General features: G+C 35.7%; 1 protein-coding gene across 5 annotated transcripts in view; it reads right to left on the reverse strand.

The window, feature by feature from the left end:
* Positions 1–1,696: 1,696 nt before the first annotated feature.
* Positions 1,697–27,242, reverse strand: part of ATRX (ATRX chromatin remodeler) — a 296,636-nt gene continuing 271,090 nt past the window's right edge. For all 5 annotated transcript variants that reach the window (XM_045994716.1, XM_045994715.1, XM_045994713.1 and 2 more), the window contains 5 exons: positions 8,328–8,477; positions 7,352–7,477; positions 6,515–6,610; positions 5,873–6,001; positions 1,697–4,602 (listed from right to left, as the gene is read on the reverse strand). In XM_045994716.1, the coding sequence (XP_045850672.1) occupies positions 4,324–4,602; positions 5,873–6,001; positions 6,515–6,610; positions 7,352–7,477; positions 8,328–8,477 (780 nt within the window). In that variant the 3' untranslated portion in view covers positions 1,697–4,323. The remainder of the gene's footprint in view (positions 4,603–5,872; positions 6,002–6,514; positions 6,611–7,351; positions 7,478–8,327; positions 8,478–27,242) is intronic.

A 27,242-nucleotide genomic window follows, 5' to 3' on the forward strand; every position in this document is an offset into this window, starting at 1 on the left:
TCTTCACTTTGTATTCTAAGCCATTCAAATTATCTCTGCCCAAATTACCATCTTTATTGCTACTTTGAACACATCCACCAGATGTCACAAACCTGTTATCCTCATATTGAAATTATTCAGGATTTCAAGATCCTTGATTAATCCACTCCAATCTAGTCTGTCTTTCCCTATCCCCACCTTTATTCCTTTTAATACTACACTTTCTCTTCATATACCTAAAATAAATCCTGTCTTTGCATATCATGTCATCTCTTCACCTTTCTTGAAAACTAACATGTATTTGATGTGAGGACTATAGGGAGAGGGCTCAGTCTAGTCAACATGTAAAAGTCTCTCATCTGATATGATTAAAGGAGACTGGAGCCAATTGTCCTCCCTTATGTTTCTACAAGGGAGAAAGTGAGCACAGAATGATGAGGCGAATTTGGAGAAGTGCTGCAGGGTGGAGATTGCTTGGACTATGTGGTAGTTCTGAGTATTAAAGAGGGTCTGCTGTATTTTAGGGTTTGTCTCACTCTTTCATTCCTTCAATTATAGCTTTATCTTCATTATCTTTAATAAAGGCCTCGATTTATATGCTGTCTTCCTTGGTGAATATATACAGCGGTCACTACCAGAAAGCTCTCAAGTGAGAGAAAGGGTGATTGCTTTAGTTAACCAAATAGGCACAATGGTGATAGAAAGGTTACTCCACAGAGAGGGTGGCAGGATATATCGTAAAGAATTTTATGGCGGTACATACTCTGGGGAGTAAAATTCTTAGGTGGGGCCATTCCATTATTCAACATGAGTAATGTGTGCTGAGTTTGGTTACCTAGCAGATATTCAGCTTAGAAACAATATATATTTTGGATTTTAAATTTTTATTCACCTCCATATAACAGCATATATAAAATGTTGCACAGACAAAAAGCATTTCTGAAATTTGGTAACTCCTTTGGGATTGGCACAGATTACAGACTTGAAAAACAAATCCATCGTGGAGGAATTTTCATCTCTAAGGGTAGATCTGATGTGGAGATAGCTTAAAGTCACTTGAGACTAAGTCTGGTGAAATAAGATGGGAATAATCTGAATGTAATTTTTAGTGAAATAAGCATGTAAAAGAATGACCTAATTTACTGTTAGAATAGATACCTATAGCTTTACAACATGCCACCCTCAAAGGAGACAATGGTACTAAGATAGGTAAGTGACTATCTTAAAGTTTTGTTTGGGGCACAGATGTTAAGTATCTGATTTTGTGATAGAGGGAAAATGGGCATAGCTAAGGGAAGACTACAAAATATTCAGCTTCTTTGGAGGCCAGGTAATAAAGGCTTCCATTAACCTGCTATGGCTTCATAAGGGTAAGCAGCTTTTCTATCAAGGGTGGGTTGGTAGTCCTGCTTGATTTAAATGAGTGATGCAGCTATTGGGAAGCAGGAAATGGTGCTGGATTACAAAGAGACAACCAAAACTAACACAAACACACATAGGCGTCCTGGTATGTAAATTATTTTTGAGGTCAGAGATCTCCTTTTACAGAATTTAGTACATAACAGATTCAAAAACCAAACTTTTTGACCTCCCAATATTAAATAACTAAATGTGCAAAAGAATCACCATTAAATAGGACATCAAAAGCTATACATTTTCTATGAAACAATATGTGCACAGATTTTCAAAGCTGTGAAAATGCAATAAAGAGCACAACACATTTTGGTCACTTTATTAAATGACATTAAATAGTTTAAGTTTCAACTACTAAACAGCACTTTGAATGGTGAAAACACAGATAGTATTATTGTCATACTTGAATGCTTTTCTTTAAAAACACAATTCCAGTCCTTATATATATTACAAAACAGCCTTAAAGGAAGAAGTGACATCTTTTCTACAGTACTTAAGATACTCAATACAGAACTGAAAAGCAGTCTAACAGAAACAAAGGCAAGTCTTCACAGCTGTATGATTTCAGCAGCCAAAGCTGGATGATGGACTGAAACATTACTATACAACTGGGACAAAACATATACAATATCACAATACTAAGCAAAAACGCTTTACACCCAAAGAAATAAAACAGGTTACAAAATATGGAGAATTTAGCAGGCAAAACTGTATTACAAGCAACATTTTAAATTGTCATTTTTTAAGCCATTGCAACTATTTAAAACATCTAAAACAAATATAAAAATGAGCCTTTTAGTATCTTATTGATGTGATTTTTGTCTTTAAATATTTGTTAAAGCTTGATGTTATACTCAAAGTACATATTATGTAGCTAAAATGTCAAGTGAGAAGATCAAGTGAGAAAAGTGTATGCAAAGTGGTCCAAGTTTTATTTCAAACTCTCTTAGTTCCAATTAATCCTTTCTATGTATTATTCCTTAAGTCATAGTTTCATCCATGGTGAAAAAAGTTTAGAAGGTTGCCTAAAATTTCTACATCCATGTCTTTGAGCAAGTAATCAGACCATATTGAATATTTCCAGGTCTAGTAAATCAGGTTTAAGGTATTCTGGACTTGTAGAAATACCAACTAACAACAGCTGGCCAGAGTGTACTGCCTTCAAATATTTATCTCATAGATCTTGTCTTTTTCATTTCTTCTGGAGTAAACACACATCTCCCTCCACCCCAATTCAGTAAATTTAACTATATGGCTGGCACAATATCCAAATACATGGGATTTCTTAGTGATAACTCACCATGGTAAAGTGAGGAGGATGAAATGGATCCACCTAACTTCACAAATTCTGTATCACAAACCTAGTGCTCTTAGATGTTTACTACTAATTCTTTCAAGATAAAAATGGAAATCTTTTAATAATCCAAATAACTCAAAACAGTTCTAGCTAATGTTAAACTCATTCTAATCCAGTGATACCTAGAGCAATTCCTCCACCCAACTTATTTTATGAAATTCCTTAGCTATTTCCATTACCTGTTACAACACCACCTCAAAAATGGTTTTGCCATGTTGAGTTGACTCCCATAGTCTAACAATTTTCTTCAAGAAATTCAAGCAGTCAAACTGTACATGAATAAACTTATAGGTCATTTTTATAGGCCTGGATTAAGAAAAACAATGTAATGATTTTCTAGTAAAACTTCAAAGAAGGGTATTAGATGAACTAATTTTGATAAAAAATTGCCTCACAGATCTAAACTAAAAAAAAATTGAACTTTGAAATGTAATTTATTTAAAATAACATAGGGAAGTTGGGGGAAAAGAACATGATGATGACAGAAAGGAGGAAGAGCACAAAAGCCAGTGATCCTTATCTTTCAGAGGAATTATTTCACAATACTGACAGTACTGGGAATTATTAAAGCACATTCCTCATGTGAACTTAAAAAGTCAGCAATGGTTCTGCCATTTTGATATTGTTTATAAAACAGGGTGTGACCCTACAACCACACCATCATCCTTAACCTCCTAAAATGCTAGAACTTGGTTTTGTTAGTCCACATCCCACTGCCAGCAACAGGATGAAGCACTAGCACTGGCACCAAGCAGTTAAGAGATGTGCTTTATATTAGTGCCAGGAGAGAGAAAATTCATGTGTGGAAGATAATCCACAACCCTGAAATTTTACCAGTAATTATTTCAGCACATATAACTGAAAATAAAAAATGGCAGAAAGACTAAAGAAGAAAAAGGAATTCTCTTCTTAGGCTATACTTAAGGCTGTTTATACAATGCTAAGATAACTGCAAGACTCCTCCAAGTTTTAGAGCAGTAGTATTTGAGAATATTGCACACAATTCTGTGTCAAAGATAACCCATAAGTTTCTAACTTTCACTCACAGAGATGATACAGCAGGAGCCCAGTTGCAGACTTCAGTCAAAGGAACATTAAAACCATTTCAATCATTTTAATAAAGAAATGGATTAAGTACAAAAGTATTTCATAACTTGAGGAATCAACTCTAAGAACTCAGCTGTGTGTTTTTATATGTAAAGAACGAATATATAAATCTGTATTCTTTCCTAAATTCATTAATTTTATGACAATTTTATGGTTGCTAAAAGCAGGCATAAAAATTTAGAGAGGAAATCTGTGGAGTTGTTACTGTTATGGAAGGACTTGTTTTCACTGAAAACAATTTGAAATATCTTCTGTACTCAATGTGTGTAAGAAGATTCTAGGCAACATCACTGACAAATGTCAGGAAAAAATGGTATGCCCTATTAAAAAATTAAAACTAATATGGAAGATTGGCATTTAAGGGGATCAAACTATTTATACAGTTGAGTTCTGTTAAGTCATTGATTCCTAAAAAAATAAAAGATCTTTCTATGATTTTAACAATCCTTTAAGCTTTTAGTGCAAAATCACATTGATTTCCCTTGGGAAGGTCCTGGATTTTTGCTTCTCATTGGGGGTGGTGCACGCTGTAAGGGTGGTGGCTGCATACCACCAGCTACTGACTGATACATCCCTCTCATATCAATTTGCTGGTAGTTAGAAGGATTCATGATTAAATTTGGAGGCTTTGGCATCATGAGGTGACCCAGTGTTGCTTGTTGATAAGTCATTTGTTGTTGTTGCTGCTGATTGTACTGCTGCTGGAGCCTTCGGTTCATAAGTATTCGCTGAACACAGCTGATTAACTAAAGAGAGAAATGGGAGCTGTTATAAGTGCATGACCTATCTCAAAGAGGCAAGTATCAAGTTTTAAGTTAAAATCAATTTGTTAAGGGTATACCATACCAAAAGGAAAACACATTATTGCTAACACCATTACTAATTTGAGGCATTCACAGGGCCATTACTCTAGAAACCAGTTAGTAACACCATTGAGGGCTAAATTCTCTTAATGACTTGATTATTGTATTGTATTGTATTGCAAGCAGCATTTAGGTTAGTTGCCATAGTAACCTGTCTTACACTATGATTAGTTTCAAGCATTAGTTACAGCACTTTTTGTCAAAGCTCATTTCTTCGTTCTTTTAAATATTTCACATGATGACAAACATTTTTAGTGACAAATACCCAAGGGAAAAAGCACTTGCAGTGGGAATAATTCCTACCTGGAGTGTCTCAAATTTCCTAAGATAATCTAAAAAATCAGTAATCTACAGTGCTTTCTAAGTAAAATTCATGCCACAGAAATTGATTCCCTGGAGTCAAGAGTCAAAATTTCCCAGTGAAAGGCAAATGGCTGGCAAACAACTATCCTGAAAAAAATGATCAAAAGGTCCTGGAATATGAGCTAGTCTTTTATTTTTAAAGATTTTTAAATTTTATTTATTTGACAGGGAGAGAAAGAGAGAGAGAGAGAGAAAGAGCACAAATAGGCAAAGAGGCAGGCACAGGGAGAGGAAGAAGCATGCTTTCTGCTGAGCAGGGAGCCCGGCGTGGGGCTCAATCCCAGGACTCTGGGATCATTACCTGAGCTGAAGGCAGCCGCCTAATGGACTGAACCACCCAGGTGCCCCTGGAATATGCTAGTCTTTCAAAGAATTATATAATTTAGTAGGAACCTGTAACATATATCATCTATATAGCTCCACTTTTTAAAAATCTCTAATTAAATATATTAAAAAGTATCCTTATTGTTTAAAAATGGTAAACATAGTAAAAGTCTGGCAAAAATTTCTTTTTGGATGTCTAGAATACACAAAAAATAAAACTATGTGGACAAGATCCTACACAATCTTCAAGGAGACCCATTAGCAATTTGTTGCTCTTTTGTAACCCTATAACCCAGGTATTACCTTTATTTGACAATCACTATGATTTCTGACAAAATTTCTTCCAGGAAAAAACAATGACCAGTCATCCATCTATATGAGGGAAGGTGTCACACAGATGTCACACAAACCCATTATTATAAATTCAAGAGAACTGGACATAACTTAGAGATAGTGGGACTCTTACCATCTGTTGTTTTGTCAATACATCATTGTAGATTGCTTCTCTTCGTTTAACATCAAGCTCCTGGCTGGCTTGTCTACTTAATGCTAATGCCTGTACTTGGGCCTCTGAGAGATTCATATTTTCCTTCCACTAAAAGAAAAAAGTTCCATTTACTTCCTATTGCAGTAGAACGGAGGAAAAATAATTAAGGTACTCAAAAATATTCAGGGTTTTAAAAGGTTTCCCCCCCTTTTATTCTTTTCTAAAGAAAACAAGGATGTAAAAGCAGAGTACTAAGTTATCCACTGTTGTACAAGATTTGGCTATTTCTGGAATGAAACTACTTCGATTTAATTTGTGTAACTGATAAAATATGTTTACGTAAACAACATACACATTTCTATGACTGACTGGTTTCCCAATAATTTGGGATAGCACCCATTTCTCTTTTGTGCCAACATTTAGGTAAAAATGCTGAATTATAGCTCAGCACTATTATTTGGTTTATTAGTATTTTACTATTGCAAATTAAGTTATAAGAATCATGTTGTTTTCCCCACAGAAGGAGTAAAGCAAACAATTAAAAATAAAAACAAAAGGGCTGGGACAGGGGGAACACATGACAAAAATATCAGGGAGTAAGATAACTGCCAATTAACTCACTACAGCTGAAATTATATCTTCAAGAGGCTGAATCCTCACTGCTGTCACACTGTTTGTTGCTTCCACAACTTTCTCTCTTCCTTGATTAATGAGGTCCTAGAAGAATGCAAGAAATGTTATATAGGACGTATAAAAGACACATGGTTATAAAGTATAGGGATCCTTCCTTTTGCCAATTTATAGCACTTGGTTTTAAAACTCTTCAAATAATTGAAAAGCAGCAAAATGCAGCATTAATACAGTGGGTAAAACTTATCAGTGAGGGTCCTATTAGGAAGATAAAAGTTAGGGTTTGCACCAATAGTTTATTAATTTAAATGACTCCATAAGAACATTTTCAAAAGAAAACCACAGATTCAATTAAGTTATTACATAACTGGTATAATAAAACCTAATCTTTCTTATTTACTTCATAACTGGTTCTAGTTTTAAATATAATACTGGATATTATCATATACCCAATGCTGCATCTACATTGTATCAGAATATAGATGTATATATCCTGTTTTCAAATATTAGCAAGTTAATTTGTTGATTCAAAGTATTTTATAACTGAAGAAAGTGCTATTTCCCTAGCCAGTCAATTGCCCTATTGTTCCCTAATTAAAATAATTCACAGAACATTAATTCAAGGCCTAATTCTTTTGTGTTCTGAACAAACTACATTTTACTATACTGTGATAGTTCAAAAAGGTCAACAAATAAAAGAAAAACTTCTTGGTCTATTCAGAGGTAATCTTTTGGAGAAAGTGATATTCCTGCATAGGGAACCCTCAACAACAGGATACTTGAATGCCTTTAATTCATGTTAAACTACTTTTGTACTTCACAACTTACCTCCAGCTGTTGATTACTCATTGCTGACAGGGCTCCCAAATTGAAAGGAATATAAGGAGTTTGAGAGTTGAAACTGACAGGAGGTAAATTGGTCCCAGTTGGTATGTTGAATCGCATGGTCAGTCCCTAAAAACAAAAAATTATGCACTTTCCACATTGTGATTTAAAACTTGAAATTCTACATCACCTACTGGTTTAGTAAAGATTCCACGTTCTCAGATCTAAGAAATTATTAACACTCTTCACACACAAACAAAACACCCTTTTCACCCGAAACCAAGATCTTATTACATGGAAAGCTTTAACCCCTGAAGGTGTATTCTTTTTTCTGATAATTCCCACAGAATGGGGCAACTCAGAGAATTCTAATGAGACTCCTAACATCACAGTAATGTTAAAGAAGTTTGGTACAATGAGTTAGGAGTTTAAAAAGAATTCAAGTATTAGGATAAGGTTTCCCATGCTCAGGCGCATTTTTGCTCAAGTGGTTTGGTGTTTAAAACAGACATGGGAACTATTTTAAATAACGTTGCTGTTGGAGACTGATATTAATGTCCAATAATGGAATATTTTTGCGTTCTGACATTCAGTCAATGATTTCATGGTACACATGTCAAAGAAACATGTCCTCCTACCTCCAAACTCTAAGCTCCTGCATGTCTGTTACTAGAGTGAGGGTGTTGACAGGAGTTAAGTGATACTAAATATACAGCTTCCCACTAATCTCTCAATTCAGCACGTGCTAAGCAGAACTGGGGTTACTACTCTTTAAGTGGAAACTATTTTCTTCTTTCCTTTCCTCCCACTCTACCACCAAAGGCAACCAAAGCCTATAAACACACTCGTATTTGGGGACTCTGTTCCTAAAGACTCCCTATTATTATTACCTGTTCCAAATGTGGCCCTTTTCTTACTCACTGCCCTTTCAAATGACTAACACAAAAACCAAAACCAAAAAGCATTTTGAATGAACTACCTTCTTCTCTGCTTCATACTCAGCCCAAGCTGCTTTTCTTTCTTCTTCAGTCAACTCTTCTTCTTCTTTGTGGTCCAAAAGAGAATCATGTTCATGATATCCTACAATGTGTTCTTTATGTATTTGTAGAAGTTCTGCAAGTATGGTGTCCTGTTTAGAGGGGTTGAAATCACAGAGAATTATTCTTTCTGTCTGGATCCTATCTCCATAGTTCTTTGGTCTACTGTCGGACTAGAAACTAGACACTGGCTACTACACATATTTCTGATACACAGGATATAAATTACTTAGATAACAGTCATAATACATGCAACACCAGCCTCTTATGTAAGAACTTCCTATAAAACAATGTTTTATATAAGCATGTTTTAGGGGTTCATAATGTTTTAAATGTAGTTTTTGTGAGTTTTTTTCTCCAACCTTTTTCATATACATTTTGTTTTGTATTCTGAGTTGATAATAAATGCTAATACAAGTCTGCTTAAATCAGAGATTACATTGGATGGTTATGTTAAAAATCATGGCTACTCCCGTTTATACATATTTATCAACTTTATTTCTATCACAATTACCTTGGCCACCAGCCACTATACTAACAAAAAGCAAACCTAAATTAATCTAAACAGCTACAGGAAAGTTGCACTGGAACATAGAGTCCTTATATTTCAATAGTAGAAAGGTCAATTATAAATTACATTGTAAAGATGCATAGGTCAAATTTAAACTGATAGGCAGTTTATCATGTTATTGTTATAGTGGGTTTTTTTAAGTCATAGTGTCTTAAGTCAGTTTTCTTAAAATAATTTTATTTTAATAAATAAAATAATTTAAATAAAATAATTTTTTATTAACATATAATGTATTATTAGCCCAGGGGTACAGATCTGTGAATCGCCAGGTTTACACACTTCACAGCACTCACCATAGCACATACCCTTCCCAATGTCCATAACCCCACCACCCTCTCCTGATCCCCCTCTCCCTGGCAACCCTCAGTTTGTTTTGTGAAATTAAGACTCTTATGGTTTGTCTCCCTCCTGATCCCATCTTGTTTCATTTATTCCTTTCCTATTCCCCCAACCCTCCCATGTTGCCTCTCAACTTCCTCCTATCAGGCAGATCATATGATAGTTGTCTTTCTCTGATTGTTAAGTCAGTCTTAAGGTTAAAAAAATTAAAAGCTTAAAACTTGGGATCATTTATATACTTAGTAAGAACAACCAAACTCCTGCTTTGTGTAATTATGATTATGAGAGAGAGAGACAAAGAGAGACTGGGAGGAGGGTGTTAAAGTGAACCACAGATGTTACTTGCTAATAAGAAATTAAAATATTCACAAGTTGTTTATTAAGAAATCACAGATGAAAACCTGAATATTTTTTATAAAAGGCAAATTAATTCACTTTACCAAAGGATTTTTCATAGCTTGTAACATCAAGTTCTCTTAGAACACACTTTCTAAATTGAGTGTGAATGTAGTGAAGGAACATAAATAATTACAGAGCAAAGGAAAGGCTGCAGAAGTTTAAGTCCATTAAATTTAAATTTAATCTACATCTAGTAATGCTTAATGCCTTCCTAAGTTTTAGCATAGACAAATCCCACATGTGAAAATGATTCTGTCTTTACATCTTCATCGATCCCCAAAGTATTATAACACATGGCAGGAACTCAAATTTCTGTCAAATAATTCAAGTTGGAAAACTCAATTCATGAGGCCCTATGATTTCTTCTGTACAATAGGAAATGCTGACACTGATTCCAAATAATCAGAATATTTGGTATCATTTAAACAACTCTTTTTCTTGCTACCCTAATAAACATTTGAAATATTTCATCATTCCATAAGATTAAAGGAATTGATTTCATTAATATAATTGTAATTGAGATTTTATACTTCATTTTGACATGATATACTATTTCTTTTGTTGAAAACTGAAAACATTAGAGAACCATATATAGGAGAGGGCTCAAGAAAGCTGAATGGTGGAATACACAGATGCTAACAGGTTTAGTTCTTTTGAAACACTAGCTAAACATTTCTCCTCTATACCAGTGTAGAAATCTGTCATCAAAGCTGACTTCCCATGCCTATGCAATATAAAACAGGTTTATCATCACTAGACAGATCTCCAAAGCTCAGTTATTGACCAGGTAGGCAGAGAGATAGGCCAAATGAAATTAAATTCTATGAAAAGATAATGCTTCTTCAGATATATGTCTCCCATGCTTAACCCCCAACTATGACTCAAGAGAGAGGTTTAGAATAAAACCAGGTAACACTGACTTATATTTTTAGCAAGTGACCATACCAAATACAGTTAGAAAAGTCAACTATTCTACAAAATACCAAATAAATTACAAGGTAGAAATGTTCTACGGATAGTCCCTAATTTTACTTCTGTCTAGCAGTAAGTGATGTTCTTAACCATAGTCAAAAATAACTTAATTTCCCTAAGAAAGCAACCTAAGGGAAAGACCAAGAGAACTGTGTGCTAGGAACTGATTTACTTTCAGCTGTGCCACTGATTCTCTCTGTAACAATGAATAATAATTTAGCTATGACTGTCAGTTAAACAAAATGAAATCCTCTCCATTCACATGTATAACAGGATGATATGAGAATAGCAGAAATAGATGAAACATCCAATTCTTTGGAAATAAATCTTCTGTCAGTTAAGTACAGTGTTTATTTCTTAATTATAAACACCAGAATTCATACATTAGTTACTCTTTTATGATTAGAGAGAAAGACTTTCCAGAGATGCATGTATGCAGTGTGCATGTGCAGGCATGCACACACACCCTCATTTATACCCTTTAAAAAATGTCTGAACTATCAGAAAGTTGTATCAAGTCAGTCCTTATCATCCTATAATTTCAAAGTCCAAACTTATCACCTTGGAACTGGTAGAAACCCATGCCCAGAGAGGCAAAGTAACTTGTTCCAATCACACAGATCAGACTAGCTAGGACTAGAAGCTGAATTTCCAGACTTCTATCCAGTGATCATTCTATCACACTATAAAGAATGTTTTCATGAGGCATAGTTCCTCCATTTCCCAGATCTATACTCAAATAAAAAAGACTACCCTGAAGGATTTTGGGGTGGGAAAAAGCCAAGTATGTCTATTTTTTCCCTCACTTTGAACACTTCTGTACTTTTTGAAGTTTTTTTTTAATATGCTGATTTTTTAAATAAAGGAAAATAGAAAAACTGAAGCAAACACAATTCTCAGACACAAACCTGTGAAAACCCAGTTCATGCTTAGCCCAAACCTGACATGAACCATTTTACCATTTTCATTTTCAGGAGACATTCATTTTAGGAAACACCATTTCCAAAACATTTTAATGTCTTCTCACCAATTTCAGATTTAAGATCTATCCTCTCAAGTCAAACATGATTGTCTTACTAAGGTCAGATTATGGAAGAGACTCAGCAATAATGTTCCTTTGACCGACAGTCAACTAAAATGCCAACAAGTCAGGAAAACTGCATGGGACTTTATTTTGTATCATTAAAAATTTCTGGACCCTTTTCCTAAAACAATAGCTCCGTCCTAACATCAAACGAAAAAACCATTCCAACTATTCTACTGGCTACGGATGCTCCCTTCTTTTCAAAGATTTTAAAAAAATATTTAAGGATTGACTTATTTCACTAAGCATGATCCTTAAATATTTTTTTAAAATCTTTGAAAAGAAGGGAGCATGATCTCCCTGATATGAGGACATGGAGAAGCAACATGGGGGGGGTAGGGGGATAGGAGAAGAGTAAATGAAACAAGATGGGATTGGGAGGGAGACAAACCATAAATGACTCTTAATCTCACAAAACAAACTGGGGGTTGCTGGGGGGAGGTGGGATTGGGAGAGGGGGAGCGGGCTATGGACATTGGGGAGGGGAGGCGGACCATAAGAGACTATGGACTCTGAAAAACAACCTGAGGGTTTTGAAGGGTCAGGGGTAGGAGGTTGGGGCAACCTGAGGGTTTTGAAGGGTCAGGGGTGGGAGGTTGGGGGAACAGGTGGTGGGTAATGGGGAGGGCACGTTTTGCATGGAGCACTGGGTGTTGTGCAAAAAGAATGAATACTGTTACACTGAAAAAATAAATAAAATGGAAAAAAAATATTTAAGGAAACAATGCTAATTTCATATTATAAAACCTAGAGATAACTAATGGCACCACCTGTCATATATTCCTCCACACATTTACACTTTACTCTCACACTCATACATGCTTTTACATAAAAATGGGATTGTACTATAGTGTTGAAACCACTTTTCTGAATTAGTAGCTTTCCATAGACATCATTTTACATCAAATACAAGCCATATTTTTTTATGTGTTATGTTAGTCACCATACAATACATCACATGTTTTTGATGTAGTGTTCCATGATTCATTGAGGGGAGTGGGGCAATGGGTGAGCCTGGTGATGGGTATTAAGGATGGCATGGATTGCATGGAGCACTGGGTGTTATACACAAATCATCATGTTTAACAGCTTTAAGTGCTTACAAATTATATAGATAAACCTTATAATCTAATTATTCTATTTAAGGGTTTATTAATATTTAGGCTACTTACAGTTTTTCATTATTACTAAATCTGCAACAAAATAGCTACAGGATAAATTTTAGTGTATTTCAACCACTTGTTCATACAATAAGTAAGCCAATAATGCTCAAGGACTTAAACAAGTATGTTTACCACAATCTCCATTTTAACAAAGAAAAGACACTACATGTGTTAAGTTAACTCACTTTTATAAGAACAAGACTCATTTATATAGTTCAGAGGCAGAAGGCCAAAAATCCTTCTTTCCTCTAGAGTGCTATGTAAGACACAAATAACAGAAAAAAGATACAGAATTTCTGATATAAACTGTTTCTACATCTTTCCCTTTGTAAATTAATTATATAGCATATTGTTAATACAAAAAGCAAATGAGATTAAGAGAGCAAAATAAGAATACGTGTAACAGGATTCTCAGAATACTTCCTTGGGAAAAAACCGTTTTTTCCAAAATCTAGAGCAAATTATATGTTAATAAAGAACAATTTCATCTCAATATGCAACACGATCGGTGGAAAGGTTTTTTGTTTCTTCTCATTGAAGCATGCATTCATTAGTTGCTATAGCAACACTATTATTGAAAACAATACTGGAACAGAATCTATAATCACTAGGCCAATAGTCATGAAAATGCGGTTTAAATTATATCCAAATGTGTACCTTTTCTTTGTCTAAATTTTATTTTTCCTTCAATAAGTGAAAAAGCTTAACAGCTGGGAAAGAGCATGGTCTCTAGCTAACAGCTATATTAATTTAAGCTTTAAAAATGACTAGTTTAATTAATAAGACAAAATTAACAATAAATTAAAAGTTTAAGTTAATTTATTTAGAAGTTTAAAGTGTTTGGCAAGCTGACAAAAATTCCCATCTAATCAATCCTGAAATTCAACCTTGAAAATAAAATTTTAAAAACAATTAAGTCTTTGCCTGAGGGTGGGGGTGGGGGTTGCCATTTTTCAAAATATTTTGCTTGCCATCACTTTGAATTTGAGTTCTTTAATATCTGGAAATAAAATGTCACTAGAATAGTTAAGTGCCACAGCACCCACTCAAAAAGCTATGAAGAAAATTTCTTTTATTACTTCAATAAGTCTAGATTTTTAGTAAAGAAACTTAATATTCTGGGTTAAAAAAAAGTTTTTACTTTCAAATCTGAAGCCTGTTTTTTCCCCAAACTACACTGGGGAAAAGAAAAAGGCAACATACTTGATTAAGTTAACTAGAGAGATACTGAATAAAGTTCACATACCACCTCATACCAAATTTTTAGGTTAAGAGCACACACTTTCCCCAAAGACCATTTATAAACATATCCAGATTCCCAAATTAGAGGTGAAAATAAGAAAGTGGCAACTACAGAACTTGTCACTTTCAAGAAAGGAAAAGGCAGGCCTACCACACTGTTTTGGGTGGAAGGTAAGAGCCAAAGTCTCCTTTGGTCAGAAGAATGTTTTCTGCTCAATTTAACATTCAAGGAACTAGATAGTATATTTAGCATTTAACCTTTAAAAATCTGCTATCCATTATAATTATTACATAAGCCACATGCCATTCACTGTGAGGTAAACAGTTTCAGTCAAGATTTTATAGGATGGTAGTGACTTTCTAGAGGTTGCAGCTTTCTAAGTAGAGCCCAAATGGGAACTTGCTTCTCATGCTATACAATATGGAGTTCATATTATCTCCTTATTTCATAACACTGTTAACATCCTCTAACTCAACTATAGGTATGCTAATAAAAAGGATATAGATAGAAGACCTATGAAATAGGAATGAAAGCAGATATTTAGTAGTTCAGATTACATTTTAAAGAAAGTAAATATTAAAAAAGGTAAAATAATAAAAACAAAATACATAAGTAAGGTCATCTAGTGATTCTTATATTGACCAAATCTCTCATGCAAATTATATTCCTTTAAGGGTCCAAATCAATGAATATGATGTAAAAATCCTGGTCATGAAAACATCAGTAACTGAAGAGACAGAAGGAGGTATTCACCTACTTAATTCACCCAAAAGTATCCCAGCCTACATTTTCCACTATTCCTAAAATGTTACAAGACATATTTGAACCAGCCAACCTAACCAATCAAGTAACATTCTTTAGGTTATTAACAAACAGGTGCCACTCAAGCACCTTACATTAATTCAGGATCACTGATCATGCCAAAATGCTAGTTACGTCCTTCTGAACTCCCCTAAATGAAAATGGAAAAGAGTGAAAGGACATAGATCTAGCCCTGCTTTCCAGGTTTCTCTCTACAACAGACAATTTCATGACCAGGCTGTCTGAAATATAAATACCATATAGTTTTTTTGGAATCAACTGATCTGATAAAAAGACCCATGTCGGCCTTTTGAATTTCAGAGGAAAATTTAATGACAAGACTTACTTTAAATTTCATATAACGTTGTAAATTGAGAGGTGTTTTTTAATTTTTATTTATTTGACAGAGAGAGACCACAAACAGGCAGAGAGAGAGGAGGAAGCAGGCTCCCCACCAAGCAGAGAGCCCAATGCGGGACTCGATCCCAGGACCCTGAGATCATGACCTGAGCCAAAGGCAGAGGCTTAACCCACTGAACCACCCAGGTGCCCGTAAATTGAAAGGTTTTATGTATAGTGGTTAAGTTCACAGGCTCTAGAGAGCTGCTAAACAGAACTCTGGGCAATGATGGAAATGTTCTGTCTGTGCTGTCCAACGGGAGCTACATGTGACTTCTGAGAACCTGAAATGTTACTAGTGCAACTGAGGAACTAAAGTTTAATTTAATACATTTAAATGCAAATGTAAATAACCACATGTAGCTGGCTCTTGTATTGGACAGTGCAGACCTACAGTCTTACTGGATTTAAATCCTAGTTCTAACACTTACTGGCCCTATGTCCCTGAGTAGTTATCTTTTTGAATCTCAGTCTCCTGATACGTAGAATAGGCCTAATAAATTTCTACTTCACAAGATCTTCTGTGGAGATTAAATGTTACCCATGAAGTACATAAGCACAGTGCCAGGTTTTCTGATGATATTTGCATTGCTAAATCTCACAGTCAATTCCCAGACCTGATCCTGTCGATCCACCAGCAACATCTGATAGAATTTAATCCTTCTCTTCACTAAAATATTTTCTTCTCTTGGTCAGCTAACTAGAAGAGTTCTAATGGTGTTCTTTACTACTTTCTCCTACTTCCAACACCTTTTCTAAAGGTCTAAAGCAGACTCCCCCACAAACATACTTTAAGAAACAATGTTATTACTGTACAGAGAGAAAGAAGTTGTACACTTTAACCAAGCTTTTCTAGTGAAAAATTTCAGATGTCTGATAGGGCAAACTATGGGATATTAGAACTGTCCTAGAAAATCCTAAATATACGGCTGTCACAGAAGGACTAATAAGTTATTACCTGTTCTGCGAACGTATATGTTAAAATTTTTTATTGCTGATGTTTAAAAGGATGCCTCTCATTGCCTAAAATGAGAGCATGATAAGCCAGAGCAATTTATTTATGTGAAGGTCAAATCAATTTGTTGCTTTTATTTTACCAGAGATAGAGGAACAAAGAGCAAGTGATTTGTTAGTAAAACTTTTTATGTTTATGTAAAGATAAACAGCCTTATTTGACTTTTTTCCTTTCTCTTTTTGAATTCTAACTTTGCCATTTAATAGTTCAGTGATCTCTTGGAACCAATTCCCTTGCTACAAAGGGATAATACCATTGGTAACTCATGGGGTCATTGTAAGAATTAAATGAGATTGTGTATTTAAAAGAACATAGCACAAGCACTCGATATGTATATTTATTACTCCTTTTCCTTCACACTTTGCCTTATCCTGTATTTTTAAAAAGTATTAACATCTTTTTACACATTATCTAGAAAACATTCTTGCCAGAAATACCTGTTAAGAATTTAATCAAGCCTTTGGGTCTAATTTCCAGTTTACAGAATATATAACAAAGGGAAGTTCAAATACCCAACAGGAAATAAATCCAGAATGGAGGGAAGATGAGTACACTAAATTAAGAGGATTATAACAATGAGATACAACAATCAAATATATTGTGTATATCTTGAACAGAACTGGATTTGAACAAATTAGTTATAAAAGACATATTCAAGACAACTGGAGTAATCTGAATATAGGAATCGTATTAGATGATGTTAGGAAATTAAGAAGTTATTGATTTTATGGTATAGTGGTTATATAAGGAATGTCTATTTTTGAAGTGCCTTTATACTTTAGAGATTTATACTGTAATATTTATAAGTATCATAATCTTGTAATTTAAATACATAATATAATTTGGGGCACCTGGGTGGCTCAGATGGTTAAGCATTTGACTCCTGATTTTGGCTCAGGCCATGATCTCAGGGTTGTGAGATCGAGTCCCACACTGGACTCCACTCTTAGCAAGGAGCCTGCTTAAGATTCATTCTCTCTCCCTCTGCCCCTCCCCCCACCCCACTCACACATACTCTAAAAAATAAATAATTTTAAAAATGTAACTTAAAATATTTCAGAAAAATAGAGGAAGAAAATGTGGCAAAATACTAATAATTACTAAATCTAGGTGATGGGTATATGAGTATCCATATTTTTCTAGTTTGAAAATTTTCAAAACAGGAAAAAATGTTAAACCAACCATTTCCTCTTTATTTTCTTTGCAATAATGGAGACAGACAACACTAGACAATGTGACAGAATTTTGGGACAGCACAAAGTCCGAAAGATGGGTCAATATCCTTTTTACCCCTAGTCAGCTCTATATTTAACTTATCAAAAAACATTTTTCTAAAGCTAGGATCTGAATTCAAGTCACCTCTCTATAAATTTTTTTTAAAGCTAAATGGAATGTATAATTGCATGCTAACACTATTCTAAGAACTTTACACAGAATATCTAATTTTCATAGTAACTCTATGAAGTACATACTGTTAATATCACCATATAACGGATAAGATTTCTAAGACCTAAGATTTCTAAGATTTCTAAGATCATGAATCAGAATGGCTGTGTTGGCTCCCTCCCACTGCAATCAATCCACGGAAACTACAGAAAGGAAAAAGAAACAAATTCCAGGAACTTACAGGCCAACACACATGCAAACACACATGCAACACACACACACACACACACACACACCATCCCTAGTGTGACAACAAACTGGCACCATATGCCATTTGAAGCAAAGTTATTGAAAAAATGTATCAATTATTCAAAATAAGCATGAAAATATACTTCGGGAAATAAGGAAAGGTACTGTCAATATGAAATTCAAACAAAAATTATCTAAAAAGAGCCAATATGAAATATTAGGGATAAAAAATAATCACTGAAATAAATAACTCAATGGATAATATAAAAAGCAGAAGAGACAGAGCAAAGAAAATAATAACTTAGTGAACTAGGAGATGAGAATGAGGCAAAAGAAAAGCTGTAAGATATGAAAAGCTAAAAGCAGAAGGGCAGGCATTTACTAATAACAGTCTCAGAAGGAGATGAAAATAAAAATGAAGAGGATGAGTTTTTTGAAGAACAACAGACATAAGTATCTCAGAATTATAGATCAAGAAACTGAGGCAGAGAGAAGTCAAACAACTTGACAAAGGTCAAGATTCAAACCTAGGTGGTCTTTCTCAAGGGCTCTTGTTCTTAACGACAATGCTGTACTGACTCAGGGCTAGAGATAAGTTCAGCATCCAGAATACTTCAGGAGGACTAGAATCAGCTTTGCCACCCTAGGATTTTGCAGTAACTAAAGATAAAATCTACACTCTCCAGTATTTTATACTTGATAACACTGAAAATGTTTTTTCATAAACCCTTAGTATTGATCAAGAAGTATGAGGATGTAAAGAAAAGGGGAAAACTTGTGCACTGTTGGTGGGAATGGAAATTGGTACTACCATTATGGAAAATAGCCTGAAGGTTCCTCAAAAAAAATTGCAAATAAAACTATATGATCTAATAATTTCACTTCTGGGTATTAATCTGAAGAAAAGAAAAACACTCAAAAGATACCTGAACCCTCACATCCATCACATCATTATTTACAATAGCCAAGACATGGAAACAACCTAAGTGTCCACTGATGGATGAATGGATAAAGAAATTGTGGTACATATATACAATGGAATATTATTTGGCCACAAAAAAAAATAAGGAAATCCTGTCAATGCATTAACATGGAGGGAATCTTGAAGGCATCATGCTAAGGGAAATAAGTCAGACTGAGAAAGACAAATACCTGTGATCTCACTTACACATGGAATCTAAAAAGCTGAATTCATAGAAACAGAATAGAGTGCTGGTTACCAGGACCTGAGGTTGTGTGTAAAATGGGGAGACATCTGTCAAAGGGTAAGATGAGTAAGTTCTGCTGATGTAAGGTATAGCATGGAAACTACAGTTAGTAATAATGCAATGTGTATTTCAAAGTTGCTATGAGAATTGATCTTAAAAGTTTTTTATCACAAGAAAAAAAATCTAACTATGCGTGGTGATGGATGTTAACTAGACTTATTGTGCTAATCATTTAGCAATATATACATATACTGAATCATTATGTTGTACATCTGAAACTATTATATGTCAATTAGATATCAATGAAAAAGAAAGTTGGAAATTAAAAAAGGAGTGTGAAGTCATACCAAAACTTCTTCCACAAGCTTAATCACATAATAAATTAATGCCAGCACAACAGAATGTAGTAGTTAAAGAGTATGGGGTCTGGTTATGGCACTGAGATCAAATACAGATGCCACCACTTCTCTGTTATAACTTCATCATCTATAAGATCAAAACAGACTGTACCAGCTTTGTAAGGTGGCTATAAGAATTAAAAAATAATAAAGCAATAATAAATAAATGATTCAATATAAGTAAAGCCCTTAGTACAGTGTCTTGCATAAAAAGCACTCAGTAATTGTTAGCTACTGTTTATCATTATTATTTTAAAAAAGATTTTATTTATTTATTTGACAGAGATCACAAGTAGGCAGAGAGGCAGGCAGAGACAGAGGAGGAAGCAGGCTCCCAGCTGAGCAGAGAGTCTGATGCAGGACTCAATCCCAGGACCCTGAGATCATGACCTGAGTCAAAGGCAGAGGCTTAACCCACTGAGCCACCAGGCACCCCTGTTTATCATTATTCCTAATTCAAAGGTTTAGCTGATAATAACTACAAAGGCAAATCACGCTACTAAATACCTTATAGCTATAAAACAGTAGTGAACCTTGTTAAAAATACAGATTCCCAGGGCCCACTTGCAGAAATTGATTCAGCAGGTCTTAGATGAAGTCAGGAATCTGCATTTTTAATCAAGCTGCCAGGTGATTCTGATGCTATTCAGAATCTATTCAGATGTTATTACTCTTAGTCCAAGAACTACACACAAGAAAAAACACAATTTTAAAGGCATGCAGACCACTGCCTTACAACCATCAGCATGCAATTATAGGACAAAAATTCATTTGTTCACTTGTCACATTTTTAACAAATACTTGCTATGTGCTAGGTATTATGCCAGATGCTAGGAATATAGTGATAAAGATTCACTGACACAATTCCTACCCTCACAGGCCAGTAGTAGAAAGCTTATAACCTAGAAAGAACAGACATATCTTTTAATTTGTCTACAAAGCCAAAAAGTTCCCGCTTTTGAATTCCTAATAAATAAATGAATTAAAATTTGTTTAATCAGTCAGCATTTACTAAATATAAACCTCGTATTTTAAATTTCAGAACTTCCATAATCTTGAGTAGCAGATCTTTCTAGTGTTTTAAAAGGAGACACTTCCTGAAGTCTACCTCACACCCTCCCCAATGGAATCTTACATTCCACTCCCAACTCTGCCAGTAAGGTGGCCTCACAGATGATGTTTCCATTAGAAGTGATTTGCAAATCTTTAAAAAAAAAAGAAAAAAAGAAGTGATTTGCAAGGCATCCTGCCAGAGTTAGGGAGGCTGCTATTCAGGGGCATCATTGGCACTGAGTCCATTTCATCTAAATGTTTTCCCTAGAATACTCAATAACCTTGGCTCCTTAATAATTCTTGTGTTATAAGGTAATACAATCAAAGTAAGACACAAAGCAGCACTTTATTTTTTTTAATGTACCCTCTTTGCTTTTTTAAAAAAGATTTTATTTATTTGACAGAGAGAAACACAGCAAGAGAGACAAAGCAGCACTTTAAATAAAGCATGGTCAAGGTTGCCTGGGTGGCTCAGTCGGTTAAGTGCCTGCTTTCAACTCAGGTCATGATCCCAGAGTCCTGGGGATCAAGTTCCGTGATGGCTCCCTGCTCAGGGGGGAACCTGCTTCTCCCTCTCCTTCCATTCCTCCCTCTGCTTTTGCACGTTCTCTCTCTCTCTCTCTCTCAAATAAATAAATAAATCTTAAAAGCAAGCAAGGTCAGTCTATTGTTTTTCTGGTTTGTGGAGGGACACTAGAAGCACCTCTTCACTTTAAAAAATCACTAAAGAGGTATCAGCTGGCTATAAGGTAGACAATTCTAAAGTTGCATGTATTATTTAAGAAAAAAAATCCTTGAAATGTTAGAAGGGTACTAGTAGTTCACAGTCAAATGCATGCTAGTATCATTAAAAGTGATTATCAATATCTAGTATTATTCACTCTTGATTAAAATTGATCTCTAGAAGAATCCAAGCCTCAAATACCCATCTCTTCCTCAGTCTAGGTGAGATTACTATCTCTGGCTCCTAAATATTTTTAGTCTTCTACTAATCTGTCATATGTGAAGCTTAATCTCCTAAGGATTAGGACTTCATGACTCCTCTGAAATTCTAAAAATTTATGTCTATAGTGGTTTCAGAGAAATGGACCAAGTATAATGGCAATGATAGTTGAATTACAGAAACAAAAATAGCAGCTAACATTTGAGCACTTACTATGTGTTAGGCAGGGGTTTTATGTGGATTATCTCCTCTGTGAGAAAGGTATTACTATCTTATGTTCTTGAGGGAAGTGAAGCTTAGAAAACTTATGCAGCGTGCCTAAGATTACATCCTAAAAAGAGTGTTTGACAGGTGATTAGAAAATGGAATGGGCGGGGCGCCTGGGTGGCTCAGTGGGTTAAGCCTCTGCCTTCCGCACAGGTCATGACCCCAGGGTTCTGGGATCCAGCCCCATATGGGGCTCTCTGCTCAGCGAGGAGCCCGCTTCCTTCACTTTCTCTCTGCCTGCCTCTCTGCCTACTTGAGATCTCTGTCAAATAGATGGGTGGGGGTTGCTGGGGGGAGGTGGGATTGGGAGAGGGGGAGCGGGCTATGGACATTGGGGAGGGGAGGCAAACCATAAGAGACTATGGACTCTGAAAAACAACCTGAGGGTTTTGAAGGGTCAGGGGTGGGAGGTTGGGGCAACCTGAGGGTTTTGAAGGGTCAAGGGTGGGAGGTTGGGGGAACAGGTGGTGGGTAATGGGGAGGGCACGTTTTGCATGGAGCACTGGGTGTTGTGCAAAAAGAATGAATACTGTTACGCTGAAAAAATAAATAAAATGGGAAAAAAAAATAAAAGAAATCTTTAAAAAAAAAAAAGGAACGGGCTTAAACCATTTGCTCTTTTTACTATGTATTAACCATCCCGAAAAGCACTGAATATAATTAACATACAAAGAAATTGTAAAATTAAAACAATTTCTCTGGCATATATTATGATTTCTAGTGGTCTATTCTTACTCAGATGAATAATCATTTTTATGCCAGTGAATACAAAGAAACAATACTAGAACTTGTTTATTAAATAATAAACATATAACTTGAGATAAATGAGGCAGAGAAGTAGGAAACAATGACATCAACCTCAATTATGCTTCAGTTATGAGCATGGCTCGTTACAGGTACATGTCAACAAAAACTGGGTTCATGTGCCACCATGTGGTTAATATGCTATAGGTTACTGATACTTGCCCTACAATTAAATTGTTCCTTCTGAACTTTTATTCCTAAAAATAAATATATGGAAGTTCCCTAAATAGGCTGATTAGCTATTTTAGACTTCACATCAAATTATTTTAGTGCGTGTATTTCTCACTAATGTTAAAAAAGACCAAGGTAAAATCCTGTATTAACACTGCACAGTAACATCACTGTTTGGTAAACTATGCTCTGAGGTATTTAAACTTTAATAAAGAGTAAGGACAAAGGGAGAAAACTGTACACAAGATCAGGGTTGAGGAAGCAGACCTAAAGCCTCACTTTGGATACTTTAGTTTAAATCTCCATTTTCTTCTCTTTATAATTACCAACATGCAGCACACCTTTAAAAAGACATAGGCAATACAGTGCTAGAAAAGGGAAGTACAAAAAAAAACCCTTTTAGGTCTGTCCAACAACAAGATCTAACAATTTTAAATATCTATGCCCCTAACGTGGGAGCAGCCAACTATATCAACCAATTAATAACAAAATCAAAGAAACACATCAATAATAATACAATAATAGTAGGGGACTTTAACACTCCCCTCACTGAAATGGACAGATCATCCAAGAAAAAGATCAACAAGGAAATAAAGGCCTTAAATGACACACTGGACCAGATGGACATCACAGATATATTCAGAACATTTCATCCCAAAGCAACAGAATACACATTCTTCTCTAGTGCACATGGAACCTTCTCCAGAATAGATCACATCCTGCGTCACAAATCAGGTCTCAACCGGTATCAAAAGATTAGGATTATTCCCTGCATATTTTCAGACCACAATGCTCTGAAGCTAGAACTCAATCACAAGACGAAAGCTGGAAAGAACCCAAATACATGGAGACTAAACAGCATCCTTCTAAAGAATGAATGGGTCAACCAGGAAATTAAAGAAGAATTGAAAAAATTCATGGAAACAAATGATAATGAAAACACAACAGTTCAAAATCTGTGGGACACAGCAAAGGCAGTCCTGAGAGGAAAATATATAGCGGTACAAGCCTTTCTCAAGAAACAAGAAAGGTCTCAAGTACACAACCTAACCCTACACGTAAAGGAGCTGGAGAAAGAACAAGAAAGAAACCCTAAACCCAGCAGGAGAAGAGAAATCATAAAGATCAGAGCAGAAATCAATGAAATAGAAACCAAAAAAACAATAGAAAAAAATCAATGAAACTAGGAGCTGGTTCTTTGAAAGAATCAATAAGATTGATAAACCCCTGGCCAGACTCATCAAAAAGAAAAGAGAAAGGACCCAAATCAATAAAATCATGAATGAAAGAGGAGAGATCACAACTAACACCAAAGAAATACAGACAATTATAAGAACATACTATGAGCAACTCTACGCCAACAAATTTGACAATCTGCAAGAAATGGATGCATTCCTAGAGACATATAAACTACCACAACTGAACCAGGAAGAAATGGAAGACCTGAACAGGCCCATAACCAGTAAGGAGATTGAAACAGTCATCAAAAATCTCCAAACAAACAAAAGCCCAGGGCCAGACGGCTTCCCAGGGGAATTCTACCAAACATTTAAAGAAGAACTCATTCCTATTCTCCTGAAACTGTTCCAAAAAATAGAAATGGAAGGAAAACTTCCAAACTCATTCTATGAGGCCAGTATCACCTTGATCCCAAAACCAGACAAGGATCCCACCAAAAAAGAGAACTACAGACCAATATCCTTGATGAACACAGACGCAAAAATTCTCGCCAAAATACTAGCCAATAGGATTCAACAGTACATTAAAAGGATTATTCACCACGATCAAGTGGGATTTATTCCAGGGCTGCAGGGTTGGTTCAACATCCGCAAATCAATCAATGTGATAGAACACATTAATAAAAGAAAGAACAAGAACCATATGATACTCTCAATAGATGCTGAAAAAGCATTTGACAAAGTACAGCATCCCTTCCTGATCAAAACTCTTCAAAGTGTGGGGATAGAGGGCACATACCTCAATATTATCAAAGCCATCTATGAAAAACCCACCGCAAATATCATTCTCAATGGAGAAAAACTGAAAGCTTTTCCATTAAGGTCAGGAACACGGCAGGGATGTCCATTATCACCACTGCTATTCAACATAGTATTAGAAGTCCTAGCCTCAGCAATCAGACAACAAAAAGAAATTAAAGGCATCCAAATTGGTAAAGAAGAAGTCAAACTATCACTCTTCGCAGATGATATGATACTATATGTGGAAAACCCAAAAGACTCCACTCCAAAACTGCTAGAACTTGTACAGGAATTCAGTAAAGTGTCAGGATATAAAATCAATGCACAGAAATCAGTTGCATTTCTGTACACCAAAACAAGACTGAAGAAAGAGAAATTAAGGAGTCAATCCCATTCACAATTGTACCCAAAACTATAAGATACCTAGGAATAAACCTAACCAAAGAGACTAAGAATCTATACACAGAAAATTATAAAGTACTCATGAAAGAAATTGAGGAAGACACAAAAAAATGGAAAAATGTTCCATGCTCCTGGATTGGAAGAATAAATATTGTGAAAATGTCTATGCTACCTAAAGCAATCTACACATTTAATGCAATCCCTATCAAAATACCATCCATTTTTTTCAAAGAAATGGAACAAATAATCCTAAAATTTATATGGAACCAGAAAAGACCTCGAATAGCCAAAGGAATATTGAAGAACAAAGCCAAAGTTGGTGGCATCACAATTCCGGACTTCAAGCTCTATTACAAAGCTGTCATCATCAAGACAGCATGGTACTGGCACAAAAACAGACACATAGACCAGTGGAACAGAATAGAGAGCCCAGAAATCGACCCTCAACTCTATGGTCAACTAATCTTCGACAAAGCAGGAAAGAATGTCCAATGGAAAAAAGACAGCCTCTTCAATAAATGGTGCTGGGAAAATTGGACAGCCACATGCAGAAAAATGAAATTGGACCACTTCCTTACACCACACACGAAAATAGACTCCAAATGGATGAAGGACCTCAATGTGAGAAAGGAATCCATCAAAATCCTTGAGGAGAACGCAGGCAGCAACCTCTTCGACCTCAGCCGCAGCAACATCTTCCTAGGAACAACGGCAAAGGCAAGGGAAGCAAGGGCGAAAATGAACTATTGGGATTTCATCAAGATCAAAAGCTTTTGCACAGCAAAGGAAACAGTTAACAAAACCAAAAGACAGCTGACAGAATGGGAGAAGATATTTGCAAACGACATATCAGATAAAGGGCTAGTATCCAAAATCTATAAGGAACTTAGCAAACTCAACACCCAAAGAACAAACAATCCAATCAAGAAATGGGCAGAGGACATGAACAGACATTTCTGCAAAAAAGACATCCAGATGGCCAACAGACACATGAAAAAGTGCTCCACGTCACTCGGCATCAGGGAAATACAAATCAAAACCACAATGAGATATCACCTCACACCAGTCAGAATGGCTAAAATTAACAAGTCAGGAAATGACAGATGCTGGAGAGGATGTGGAGAAAGGGGAACCCTCCTCCACTGTTGGTGGGAATGCAAGCTGGTCCAACCACTCTGGAAAACAGCATGGAGGTTCCTCAAAATGTTGAAAATAGAACTACCCTATGACCCAGCAATTGCACTACTGGGTATTTACCCTAAAGATACAAACATAGTGATCCAAAGGGGCACGTGTACCCGAATGTTTATAGCAGCAATGTCTACAATAGCCAGACTATGGAAAGAACCTAGATGTCCATCAACAGATGAATGGATCAAGAAGATGTGGTATATATACACAATGGAATACTATGCAGCCATCAAAAGAAATGAAATCTTGCCATTTGCGACGACGTGGATGGAACTAGAGCGTATCATGCTTAGTGAAATAAGTCAATCGGAGAAAGACAACTATCATATGATCTCCCTGATATGAGGACATGGAGAAGCAACATGGGGGGGTAGGGGGATAGGAGAAGAATAAATGAAACAAGATGGGATTGGGAGGGAGACAAACCATAAATGACTCTTAATCTCACAAAACAAACTGGGGGTTGCTGGGGGGAGGTGGGATTGGGAGACGGAGAGTGGGCTATGGACATTGGGGAGGGGAGGCGAACCATAAGAGACTATGGACTCTGAAAAACAACCTGAGGGTTTTGAAGGATCAGGGGTGGGAGGTTGGGGGAACAGGTGGTGGGTGATGGGGAGGGCACGTTTTGCATGGAGCACTGGGTGTTGTGCAAAAAGAATGAATACTGTTACGCTGAAAAAAAAATAAATAAAAAGGGAAAAAAAAAAAAACCCTTTTATACCAGGTTTACTGACTTCTTTTAATAAAGGTACAGAGCTTAGGCTGTATACTCACTTAAGCATATTATGAAACATGACCCCGACCAAGATTTTCATCT

This window comes from Meles meles, chromosome X (genome assembly GCF_922984935.1).
Source record: "Meles meles chromosome X, mMelMel3.1 paternal haplotype, whole genome shotgun sequence".
In the NCBI taxonomy this organism is placed as follows: domain Eukaryota; kingdom Metazoa; phylum Chordata; class Mammalia; order Carnivora; family Mustelidae; genus Meles; species Meles meles.